Genomic DNA, 13,092 nt, shown 5'->3' on the forward strand with positions numbered 1-13,092 from the left:
AATCCCTTCCTGTATCCACTGGCAGCACTTGTCAGCAAGATTAGAGCAGTCAGCCTCTGTTATTAACATGTGTCCGGGCTCCCTGGAGAGCTGCTCCGGTGCCTGTCCTCAGAGCTTCCTAATGAAGGGAGAGTAGTTGGGGCTACCTTGGCTTGTGGGCATATGGGTTGACCTAGAGGAGAGGTAAGTGACATTAAGTAGTTCCTTCCTTTGGCAGTGGGCCCACTGAGGCCCACGGCCCAGCTAGGGAAAGCAAAGAAGGCAAGGGGAGAAACCCCCAGCATCATGTGGAAACAGAGTCAAAGGAAAGGGTCCTGGAGCAGCAAATCCTGGGACGCAGCAGAGATCAATCCTCAGGAGTCTCCCAAAGAAGAGAGCCAAGCAGGAGCGGGACAACACCGGAAAAGTGTCTGCTCGGTGGGTGCGATTTCTCAGGTCAGCCTTCCTCCATGGATCGAGGGCAACTATAACTACTACATTGAGGATGAGGAGGGAGAGGAGTTGGAGGAATGGGAGAAGGAGCTCCCAGAAGAAAACTTGGCAGAGGCCACCGAAGTAACCCAAGAGGCTCCCAGCGCCCCGGGTACCTCCTCCACGCTGAATGTCAACGTGGGGGGCCAGAGCTACCGCCTGGACTATCGGGGACTGCTCTGCTACCCCAAGACACGGCTGGGCCGCCTGGCCACATCCACCAGCCGCAGCCGCCAGCTAGGCCTCTGCGACGACTACGTGGCCCAGGACGACGAGTACTTCTTCGACCGAGACCCCGCCGTCTTCCAACTGGTTTACAACTTCTACTCGTCCGGGGTGCTGATGGTGCGGGACGAGCTGTGCCCGCGCAGCTTCCTGGAGGAGCTGGGCTACTGGGGCGTCCGGCTCAAATACACCCCGCGCTGCTGCCGCATCTGCTTCGAGGAGCGGCGGGACGAGCTGAGCGAGCAGCTCAAGATACAGCGGGAGCTGCGCGCTCAGGCTCAGGTGGAGGAGGCAGAGGAGCTCTTCCGCGGCATGCGCTACTACGGGCCGCTGCGCCGCCGCCTCTGGAACCTCATGGAGAAGCCCTTCTCCTCCGTGGCGGCCAAGGCCATCGGCGTCGCCTCCAGCTTCTTCGTCCTCATCTCCGTCGTGGCGATGGCCCTCAACACCGTTGAGGAGATGCAGCAGCAGACGGAACAGGGCGCGGGCGGCGGGGACCCGCGGCCTATCCTGGAGCACGTGGAGACGCTTTGCATCGCCTTCTTCACCCTGGAGTACCTGTTGCGCCTGGCCTCCACACCCGACCTGCGCCGCTTCGCCCGCAGCGCGCTCAACCTGGTGGACCTCATCGCCATCCTGCCCCTCTACCTGCAGCTGCTGCTGGAGAGCTTTCTGGGCGAGGCCCAGGCCGGGGGCAAGGGCTCACCCCGCGAGCACGACATTGAGACCGTGGGCTGCGTGGGCAAGGTGGGCCAGGTGCTGCGCATCATGCGCCTCATGCGCATTTTCCGAATCCTCAAGTTGGCCCGCCACTCCACGGGGCTGCGGGCCTTCGGCTTCACGCTGCGCCAGTGCTACCAGCAGGTGGGCTGCCTCTTGCTCTTCATCGCCATGGGCATCTTTGCCTTCTCGGCCGCCGTCTACTCGGTGGAGCACGACGTCCCCGGCACCAACTTCACCAGTATCCCCCATGCGTGGTGGTGGGCCGCTGTAAGTAGTTACCCTTGTTCTCCATGGGGCTTATTTCCTCCATCACCCTTCTCCTCTCCTTTATTCATGGCATCGAGAAACATGAAAGGGACTTTAATCTGCCCTTCCCCTAACCCGATTTTACAAATAGGCAAGAGGAGGCTCAGAAGTTAAGGGACTTGTCTAGGATCACCAACCCAAGAAGAGGGGTTCAGTCCTTAACACATAGCTAGTAAGGGCAAGAGGCAGGGTTTGAACCCTGACTTCCTGGCTCCAAGTCTCCACGCCACATTGCTATTCTCCCTTCAGTTGTTATCCATCACTTCGTCTGCTCTTCATCAACCTCTGTAGCACTTTTCTTCAACCAGAAGCCTACCCCACTCCCTTTCTGGGGCTCTCCCGTCTTTCCGTGCCTTGCTGTTCTAGCACTTGGCTTTCAGGTTTTTGTCCGAGTCAAGTAGAGTCTGGACCATATCTGCAGTGTTCTTTCAAATTCTGGAAGCTAGTTTTTAGGAAATCGTTGAATATCCAGAGAAGGGTGACCAAGGTGACAGAGACCTCTAAAATCACGTCATATAAAGATTATCTGAAGGAACTGAGATTCTCTTAGCTCTAAGGCTTTGTTGTTGTTGTTCAGTCCTGACCTACTCTTAATGACCCCTTTTGAGGGTTTTCTTGGCAAAGATACTAGAATGGTTTGCCATTTCCTTCTACTGGTCATTTTACAAATCAAGAAACTGAGGCAAACAGGGTTGAGTACCTTGCCCAGAGTCACACAGCTAGTTACTGTCTAAGGCCAGATTTAAACTCAAGAAGTCTTCTTGACTCGAGGCCCAGCACTCTGCCCTCTGTGCCACCTGGCTGTCTGAACTGAGGATATTTAGTTTGAAAGAGAAGGGGGACAGCATATATCTTCCTTAAAGTATTCGAAGGGAAGGCAGCTAGGTGGCGCAGTGGATAAAGCACTGGCCCTGGATTCAGGAGGACCTGAGTTCAAATTCTGCCTCAGACACTTGACACTTACTAGCTGTGTGACCCTAGGCAAGTCAATTAACCCTCATTGCCCCGAAAAAAAAATATTTGAAAGGTTATCATAGGAAAGAGGCATTAAACTAATTGATCTTGGAGAATAAAATGAAGAACTGAGGCTGGAGGTTATAGAGACAGATTTCAGCTCAAGGTGAAGGAAGGAAATAAACAAGAAAATAAGCATTTATTAACTGCCAACTACGTACCAGACTCTGTGTTCAGCACTTTTACAATACTGCCTCATTTAATCCTCATAACAACCTGTGCTATTATTATCCCATTTTACATATGGGGAAACTGAGGCAAGCGGCAGTTAAGTGATTTGACCAAGGTCCCAAACTGGTAAGTGTCTCATCTTTGAACTCATATTCCTGACTCCAGGCCTAGTTGCCTCTAAAGGAAAAAACTTACAATTGGTCCAAAAGTTGAATGGATCCACTTATGTAGAAGTCATTGGGTCTCTATCACTAGAGGACATCAGGCAGAAGCTAGATCGCTTGTCATGGTGTAAATAGGACCTGTTCAGGTACAGGTTTGATATCTGGACTTCTGGAATCCCTTCCAAATCTGAGATTCTAAGACTCCAATTCCAGTTATTGGATATGGGTTGGGTTTTATGATGATAGGATCATAGATCTAGATCTGGAAGTAACCTTAGGGGCCTCATTTTATAAATGAGGAAACTAAAACCAAGGGCCAGTAAATGACTTGACCAAAGTCACACAGGTACTAAATGACAGAGCTGGGATTCAAACCCAGGCCTTCCAGCTCTATCCAAATCCAATGCTCTCCCCACTGTATCAAGATGCCTCTCCGATTCTGTCCTTGTCCTCATATCTAGATTTATTGCTTAGTATTTTAACACATAATGCTTTAACTAATTTTTGGTCCACACCTCCTGTTTCCTTTGAGCATAATGAGCTCCTGGTGTGGAAATACTCTTCCCTGACCTACTCTAGCAGCTCCTCTTTTATCTTAAGAGTTGCTTGGAGGCACTAAAAGGTTAAGTGACTTGCCCTTAGTCACACAGCTAAAATGTGTCAGAGTCAAGTCTTGAACCCAGGGCTTCCTTACTTCAAGCGCAGCCCTATATCCATTATGCTATATTGCCTTTCTTCTTCCTTAATAGCCACCACTAAAGACAGAGAAATCATGGCTTGTGAAGCACCTTAACTGGGAGGCTGGGTTTTTTGCCACTCCCCCACCAAAGCAGGGGTACAGTGTTGCTAAGCTATCTGACTCTAAACAAATGTATTTTCACTGATCCATAACACGCAGTCACATCTATACTTCTCTAGGGCTGTGATCATTTCATGCCAAATAATCAAAAGTCTTCACTATAGGAGATAAACTATACAAATTGAACTCGTGCACTATGACTCAACCCTTCCCAAATATCATTTACTTTAGGGAGATATGAGGAAGGAAGAGAAAAAAGTCTCATCCAGTTATGTGATGCTAGGTGAGAGCAAAGATTCCATTCCTCAAAACAAGTAAAATGTCACCTTTAAAATAAAACTCAACTTTGGAGGCATGGTGCATACATGCAAAATATAAAGTCATGATACTGATTCCACTGATGAAAATAAATATATAGATGGATACTCCCTATGCCTATATAGCCAGACTCCTTTCCTCCTCTCCCCATGCCTTTTAATCCTTCTTGATTATTGTTCATGACTTTCCATAAATATCTTTAGATTTGTAATGGACCCCACAAGTGACATATAAAAATCAGTCCCATCATTTTTTTAAATTACTTTTTAAAAATTTGATATCTTCTACCTTTATGCCACAGTCATTTCCACATATAGTACCCCCAACTCATCATAATGAATCCTCCCTGTAATAAGAAAATAAAAATGGTTAAGCAAAACCAAGCAAGTTTCTGAAAGGTTCTCCACTTTAAGTCCCTCATCCAAGAGATAAGAAAGTATGTTTCATAGTCTGTTATTCAAGACTAATATCGGTCATTAACAATTAATTACTTGAAAGTTTGTTTTCTTTTTAGTGTTCTTTTCATTGACGTTGTCATTGTGTATATAGTCTTCTTAGTTCTTCAAACTTCACTCATTCATACAAGTTTTCTCATGTTTCTCAGAATTCTTTAACTTTATTGATTATTACTGCATGATAATATTCCATAAATAGCACATTTTGTTCATTCATTCTCCTGTCAGTCTTCTAATTCTACACCAAGGTTAGCCTCTTGACTTGATGGTCATACTTCATGTAGGTACATATAAGAACCAAACAATAAGATCATATGGGAGAGGACCCTTAAGATGTCATCTAATTCATCCTTATGATGGTAGAACAATTCATTCATCAACAAATAATTTTCTGAGAACCACACTTAAATGGATAAGCTGATCCCAGATCATTTCCCCTCTCCAATAGATTTCATTAGATCCCTTGGTAACTCATTCCAAAAGGATAAGAGCAATTCCCTCTCTTTCTAAGAAAGTCTCCTACACAAATGAGCTTAATCCTTCGTGTGTGTGGATATACAAATGTATATACATTGACACAGTGGAATAGAAGACAGAATCTTCTCTCAGGTAATAAAGATAATTCATCTCATGGCTATTAAAGACTGAGTCTTCATTACCCATATAAAAGTCAATAAGCATTGTTAACAATCAGTCCTGATGATTTCATTTCCCCTTCTTCAGCAGGATGTACCAAGTTCACCTTGAAATGCAGTGCATTCAAAGGTACTGTTCCTTCTCATTTGTTAGAAGTGACATCACAATTAAACTGGATGAGTCATTTATATTAATCACTATGCTAAATATTCCTAGTTCAGGTCTATTGTAGGACTCAGGATCTGAGAGTACTCTGAGTCATTCTGTTTTTACAGGTGGACTCAATGGGTCACCAACACATAGGCATTCCAAATGGAAGCTGCCTGATTAGGACAAGCTCTTTATGTGAGAATAAGACTAAGGGAACTCTCCCCTCCCATAACTGAAAACATTATAAACACTGAAACTCAGAAAACTGTTGTCCCAAACAAGTAGGCACTTCTACCACTGTATGCTAGAGATAGATATGGGACGATAATGAAATCACAGATTCTTAGAATATTATGCTTGGAAGGGGCCTTAAAGACCTTCTGGTCCTCATTTTAAAGATGACGGCAGTGTTGGGGTGCTGGCCTCAGGCATTAAGAAAAAACTACCAAATGTAATGTTCCTTTCTCCTACTACCTTACCCTGGGAATGAAAAACCATATCATGTACTCACAAACATATTTCCCCAGGGTTGCACTTGTTCCATATGAATTCATCTAGAGGGGAAAGAAATAAATCTATTTATGTATTTTATTTTATTGAACGTACTTAGAGGCTCTGAGGCACAGTAAATAGAGAGCTGACCTAGATTGAGAAGACTGGGTTTCAGGTCCTACCACTGATCCATACTGGCTGTGTGATTCTGGATAATTCATTTAAAGTCTCAGAGCTCTGGGCAATGTTCTAAACCTAGAAGTTGCAGAGATGTCTCCATGCATTGACAAAGAGAGTTTTCTCACTTAGGAGTTCTCTTTATCAATGAAATCACAGACCTAATCTGTATCCCTGTTTTACTTACATAAATCAAATAATAACATCCACCAAAACTAAAATGGAAGGAGTTGAGTCTTTCACCAAGAAGGAAGAGATCTGAAAGCACAATGGTGTCCCCTTTTCTCCCTTCCTCTTTCCATCCCCCTCATTGGACTTACTGAGGTTCCAGAAAAATTAGGTGTGTTTTGGAACCACTCCAGAATTCTTGTGATCTTTGGGTGGCATAGATATATGACATAGTTTTTATTTGTTTGTTTTTTAAAGAATGGAGGTAGCTAGGTGGCGCAGTGGATAGAGCACCGGCCCTGGAGTCAGGAGTACCTGAGTTAAAATCCAGTCTCAGACACTTAACACTTATTAGCTGTGTGACCCTGGGCAAGTCACTTAATCCCAATTGCCTCACTAAAAAAAAAACAAAAAAAGAAGAATGTTACATATATATATATATATATATATATATATATATATATATACACACACAGTAAAGCTTTAAATCTAAGTCTTCTCTAAGTGTGTGGTTTTATCCTAGGAGACATTTTGTTTGGTCATTTTATTATTTTTTTTAACATAATGGTACATTGAGAAAACACCCCTCTGGATTGAGGGGCAGTGGACTGTGTTTGTGGGATGTGGCATTAGACTTGGTTGAAGTATTATCTGATTTTGCTCAATTGTTCTTTGTTATAAGAGGTAGCTCTACAGGGAGGAGTAATTGGGAAGTAACTGTGATATTTTTTCTAAAAAATAATTAATAACATTTTTAAAAGACAATAGGGAGGCAGCTAGGTGGCCCAGTGGATAAAGCACTGACCTTGGATTCAGGAGGACCTGAGTTCAAATCCAGCCTCAGACACTTGACACTTACTAGCTGTGTGACCTTGGGCAAGTCGCTTAACCCTCTGCTCCACAAAAAGAAAAAAAGAAAAAGACAATAGGGCCACACAGCAAACATTTTTTCCTTAGGGCCTAGCAGAGCAAACTGAATGTGACCATGTTATATTTATGACCCTTTCCTTGCCAAATTCCTCATATCTGGGCAGTGAGCAAAGGATGTTCCCAAAGACTATGGTGTGCCCTTTCTCCATGTTTTTTAAAAGCATATTCTGATGCTCTATAGAATGAATAATGCTGATTTGCTCATTAATATAGCTGCTCCTCTTGTTATTCTTTTATTGAAAAATACCCTTCGGAAAGCTTTAAAATATCTTCCTCCCCAGGAGTTATCCCCTCTGCCCTCATCCCACCCATTTACCATCCCTTTCTCTAACCTGGCAAGGTTGGAGGGGCAGAGACTGAAAACCAATAACAACAAAACCCTCAAATGGAACAAATCTGTCTCCATCATTATGTGTGCTCTGGCTCCTTTGGAAGGAGCATTATTTGTTTGAAATTTGCTTCTCCAGACAGCTAGGGTAATAACCAGGTGGCAGAGATGGAGGAAGTTGGGAGGATAATGAAGGCATCATTTTAAAATGCTTTATTCCTTAATGGGCCCTAAGATTCCAATGTGGCACTTGTAGATTGTTGGATCATAGATTTAGAGATGGAAGGAACTTTGGAGGTTATTGTATTCAACTCCCTCATTTGCCAGAAAAGGGTACTGAGGTGTGACTGGACCCAAATCCCCTGACTCCAAAACTAGCACTCTCTCCACTGCACTATTCTGGATATCACGTCAGCCCTTGCATTGCCTCCTGTCAGGAAGTAGCCTAGTCCTCCTGCCCTTTGGGGAATACATGATCTCTTCCAGGATACATGTGATGTGACTATAAGGCAGAAGTTTTTAACCCTTTCTTGTGTATCATGGACCCTTTTAGCAATCCAGCAAAGCCAACTGAACCTTAGAATAATATTTTGTTGCCAACATTTATAACTGAAGGAAATGCTAACTTTCATTTAGAGGTTAGTGAAAACAAAGATATTTTTTTTTTGCATCCAAGTTCACAGATGCCATAAAATTTATCTAAGGACTCCTTGGCTAAGAACCCATGCTATAAGGAAATGACATTTATATTTTAACAAACATACTAGAATTTATGACATGGGAATGAGTATCCTTTCCTTCAGAATAATCACATTAGGAAGCCATATATTTATTCCATTAGGCATGGAGAATTGACCATATCCTAGGGCACAGCCAGTGATGGCAGACCATTATGGTTGGAGGATGTATTTGGTTGATGGAAATGGCCAAAGAAATTTCTGGAATGTGGATGTAATGTCCAGAAATGATCATAGTTCATTTCTGGGGCTTCATTTCTAAGTCCTAATCTTAGCAAGAATCAATTTGGGTGACCCATGTAAGAAAGACATCGGTAAAACTTATCTTTAATGATCCATCAATAAATCAATTATTAAAAATAAATTGAGTGGGTGATAAAGTTGGGCAATACCATTCGAAGTTAAGGAAAAAGAGATGTATAACTATAAAAATATGGATTTATGGGTGTATAAGCTCATAAAATGTCCTCCAAGGCAGTTCCAAAAATGTTCTTAGCAGTGAATGACAGCATCATGAAAGTAAGTTTATAGTGTCTCAAGGTGACTACTTTGAAGGAGACAACAGCCATTTACATGTTTAAGGCCTGGTATATTCTAAAAATTCAAACACAAATAAACAGTGTCACTACTTGTATTTATAAATGGTCCTCAGGTGACTGAGCAGTGAACGTGCTCATCAAAGAAATGAGCCATCAACCCTCAGAAAGTAGCTTATCTTTGACTCAGGACTATTTAGAAAAACAAAAATTGTTTTACTTTTATTGTACAAGAACTCTGATTTTGGCTACCTTAAATTGGATTTTTGTCTGGTGCATAGTGTTCAACTGGCTAGAACTTACTTTCTTATGAACATCTGGAAAAATGCCAGAGGAAGGTTACGTTTCTACTTGTGGGACAAATAAGATAGGGAAAATATGTGAATTTTAAACAAAATCATGAATTCCTACTTTATAGGGTGATTTAGCTGCTATCTGGAAGAGGCAGCCAGTTTTCTTAGGGTCTTAGAATGGATCTCAGAAATGTTGGCCCAAATCCCAGGCCCAGCCCCTGCTTAGACAAGAATTCACCCTGTGGAACCATTTGGAGCCAGCCCTGAGCCTTTGTTTTCTAAATTTCAACCTTGGTGAGAATCATATTGGATCACTCACCAGAGGAAGCATTTGTTCTGTGGAAAGTGGAAAAAGAAATTATGCATGACCAAGAAAATCTGAGCCTAATTAAAGTGAAGAAGCTGATAATATCATCATCTTAAGATGGCATCTGATTATATGGAAAATGTAGACTATACATAAATAAAGTGAAGGATTATGAATTAATTATTAAATAGTTCTCATGCATTACCTACTCTAGTCCTCTGTAAAATGAGACCATGAATGAAACTAGAAAGGACTCTACCATAGACATTAAATACTAATTTGGCAGGTAGGCAAAATCAGCTTTTGAGGAAAGATAGATCTGATGAGAGCTATACCATCTGATAAGAGATAGCTGGGTGGTTCAGTGGATAGAGTGCTAGGCCTGAAGCCAGAAGGACCTGAGTTCAAATCCAGCTTTTAGATATTTACTAGCTATGTAACCCTGGGCAAGTCATTTAACCTCTGTTTGCCTTACTCCACTGGAGAAGGAAATGGCAAACCAATCCCGTATCTTTGCTAAGAAAACCCCGTGGACAGTATTGACCTGATACTGTAGGGTCATGAAGTATCAGACACAACTGAACAACAATACTATTTTTTTCATCCCAAATGCAAACAGAAAGACTAGTTACAGAAGAAGCTAGGTAATACTGTGAATGAGGGACCAGGAGTTAGGAGGACCTGAGTTCAAATCAAACATCAGACATGTACTAACTGTGTAACCCTGAGCAAGTCACTAACCCTGATTGCTTAAAAAAAAAAGACTACTTACATGTCCCTGTCCTTTTCTTTCCTACCTCAGGCTTCTAAATAATTAATAATAATCATGATATTGGGCATTTATGTAGAATTTTAAGGTTTTCAAAGCATTTTGTTATACAGAGAGAGCATCATAGAATCCAGATCCCACTCCTTCCTCTGCTTCTTAATAATTATGTGACCTTGGGCAAACAATTCCATCTGTCTAGATTTCAGTTTCTTCATTTGTAAAACAAAAAGGCTTAGACTACATGACTACCGTGGTTCCCTTTCTCCTATAAATCTCTATTCCAGACACACATCTTTGTAGTTCATAACCTTGCTTCTCCCTTTATTTTTCCTCTAGGTGAGCATATCCACAGTGGGCTATGGAGACATGTATCCAGAAACTCACCTAGGAAGGCTTTTTGCTTTCCTCTGCATTGCCTTTGGAATCATCCTCAATGGGATGCCCATCTCAATTCTCTACAACAAGTTCTCTGATTACTATAGCAAACTGAAGGCCTATGAGTACACTGCTGTAAGGAGGGAAAGAGGAAAGGTTGATTTCACCAAAAGAGCCATGAAGAAAATATCCGAATGTCTAACCAGAAGCCTCACCCATCAGATTCCAAGGCAAGGGAGTTAGAATTCTCTAGGGGATATTTCTGCTACCCCCATGGACTTTATTTTTTTTAAGTCACCATATGAAAAGCCCCAAGGAGACCACTAAAAGGAACCGGGAAATCTGTTTCAGAAAATGCAATGTCCTAAACATTCTGAACTCATTTCGGTCTCATTGTCCCTTCCAGCTCTATCAACCAATGGCACTGAATCATCTCTAGAATCCCCTTTACAACTAACCTTTGTTTGATTTGTTTTTTCTTGTCACCCCCCCCCCAGTATCTAGCTTAGGCACAAAGTAGATGGTCAATAAATATTTGTGGAATGGAATTTAGGAGATTAATTTTATTCTAAGAAAAAGTCGTCGCTAATCTTTGGGGCTCATTCTTTGAATAGGCTTTATGTCACCTGGGTCTCTCAATACAAGGTGTAAGTGTATAGAATTGGAGAGGACCCTGAGGGTCATTCTTCCAAAGATTCTTTTTCTAGAACTCTATATTTCCTAACCTATACTCATCACTAAAATCATCCTCTTCCTCTTTAGACTTGAACTGAACCACAGAATCATCATGGGCAACAAGTCAAGACTTATACCAAAGGAGTTAAGCCAGTCTCAAATAATTTTTTTCACATAAAGCCCATCTTCTCATCAAGGATGGAAAAGGAGGAAAACGGAGAGGGCTTAGCATGATGGAGAGGCTTTCTTTTTCTAATATGATTCCTTCCTATCCTTCTCCAAATAAGTATTGATATAGAAGAGCAGGGTCCTCTTAACTGCTCCCCTTGCTCCTAACCCATCCCTCAGAAATCAAGGCTAAATTTATTTGGGTCAAATAGAGAGAATATTTATTTGGATGGTGTGCTTGCTTTGCTAATAATTAAGATACCCAACACAGACAATGTCCTAGTCAAGCTTCAGAGTTCGGTCTCCCCTGCATTTCTACGTTATGATCTCTGTGTGTGACTATTCTTCTTTGAATCTTTGCTATAACACATCTGCCTTGAATTTTCACAAAATAACAACATACCTGAGAAATTCTATTCCATAGTGGATAAAAAATTGATCTTAGAATCAGGAAAACCTGAGTACTACCTCTGACATATATACTAGCTATGAAATCCTGAGCCTGTTACTTACTCTCATGGGGTCCCAGGCAACTATAGAAGACTAAGTCACTGAGTGGGAGCAAGCAGAGATGGGGTTTCCTCAACAGGCATTTCCTATACCAATGAAATCAACTTTCTGCACCAAAATACCCAAATGGATCAGAGAGCAAGCCAAAACCCATTTTTAACTTAGAGCAGGGATTCTTAATATAGTGTGTGTGTGTGTGTGTGTGTGTGTGTGTGTGTGTGTGTGTGTGTGTGTGTGTGTGTGTGTGTGTGAGAGAGAGAGAGAGAGAGAGAGAGAGAGAGATGTACCTCTTTGGCAGCCTGGTAAAGACAATGGATTCCACAGAATAATGTTTATTTGTTTTTTAAATAATAACTGAAGGAAATGACTAGTTTTAATTATAGGTTAGTGAAAATAAAGATCTAAATTTTTCCCATCCAAATTCAGAGACTTTCCTCAAATCCATTGATGAACCCCTGATTTAGAGACTTAGAGAGCTGGCTGATATGAAGTGACTTGCCTAGAGTTAGTGACAGCTAGTCAGCATCAGAACCTAGATTTGAACCCAGGTCTTTCATCTAGCACTCTATCCACTACATTATTCTGTCTCTCAATAAAAATAGATGCCTACATAAAAAGTAACATTAAAAAGTAGCCCCATGGGGCAACTAGGTAGTGTAGTGGATAGAGCACTGGCCCTGGAGTCAGGAAGACCTGAGTTTGAATCCAGCCTCAGATACTTGACACATACTAGCTGTGTGACCCTGGGCAAATCACTTAACCCCAACTGCCTTACCAAAAAAAACCCAAAACAAAACAAATTAGCCCCATGTATGGTCTCCATCTTGCTTACCTGAGGTCCAGCTACATGTAGAATTCACAATTCTACATGTACAATATAGAGTCCAATAGAATATAAGCTTCTTAGGGGAAGAAAATGGTTTTTTGTATCCCTACCACCTAGGGATACCTGATATATGTAGGCATGTAATAAATATTTGCTGAATAAAAGGATTCACTTACCACTTAGCACTACTGCTCAGTTTATTTATTTATTTATTTTTGGTGAGGCAATTGGGGTTAAGTGACTTGCCCAGGGTCACACAGCTAGTGTGTTAAGGGTCTGAGGCTGGATTTGAACTCAGGTACTCCCAAATCCAGGGCCGGTGCTTTATCCACTGTGCCATCTAGCTGCCCCTACTGCTCAGTTTTGATC

At 42.1% G+C, this 13,092-nt stretch overlaps 1 protein-coding gene across 1 annotated transcript; it reads left to right on the forward strand.

Annotated features, from left to right (window-relative positions):
- Positions 1–285: 285 nt before the first annotated feature.
- Positions 286–10,787, forward strand: KCNV2 (potassium voltage-gated channel modifier subfamily V member 2). The gene is made up of 2 exons (XM_043978535.1): positions 286–1,686; positions 10,506–10,787. Exons 1-2 carry the CDS (start codon positions 286–288, stop codon positions 10,785–10,787), a joined length of 1,683 nt encoding a protein of 560 aa, XP_043834470.1.
- The last annotated feature ends 2,305 nt before the right edge of the window (positions 10,788–13,092 follow it).

This window comes from Dromiciops gliroides, chromosome 1, assembly GCF_019393635.1.
Source record: "Dromiciops gliroides isolate mDroGli1 chromosome 1, mDroGli1.pri, whole genome shotgun sequence".
Classification (NCBI taxonomy): Eukaryota; Metazoa; Chordata; class Mammalia; order Microbiotheria; family Microbiotheriidae; genus Dromiciops; species Dromiciops gliroides.

Bases quoted from the DNA above. Each gene is read 5' to 3' on its own strand.
- KCNV2 (XM_043978535.1), top strand. From the start codon at position 286: ATGTGGAAACAGAGTCAAAGGAAAGGGTCCTGGAGCAGCAAATCCTGG. The intron at 1,687-10,505 runs GTAAGTAGTTAC...TTTTTCCTCTAG, and splicing joins ATGCGTGGTGGTGGGCCGCT to GTGAGCATATCCACAGTGGG.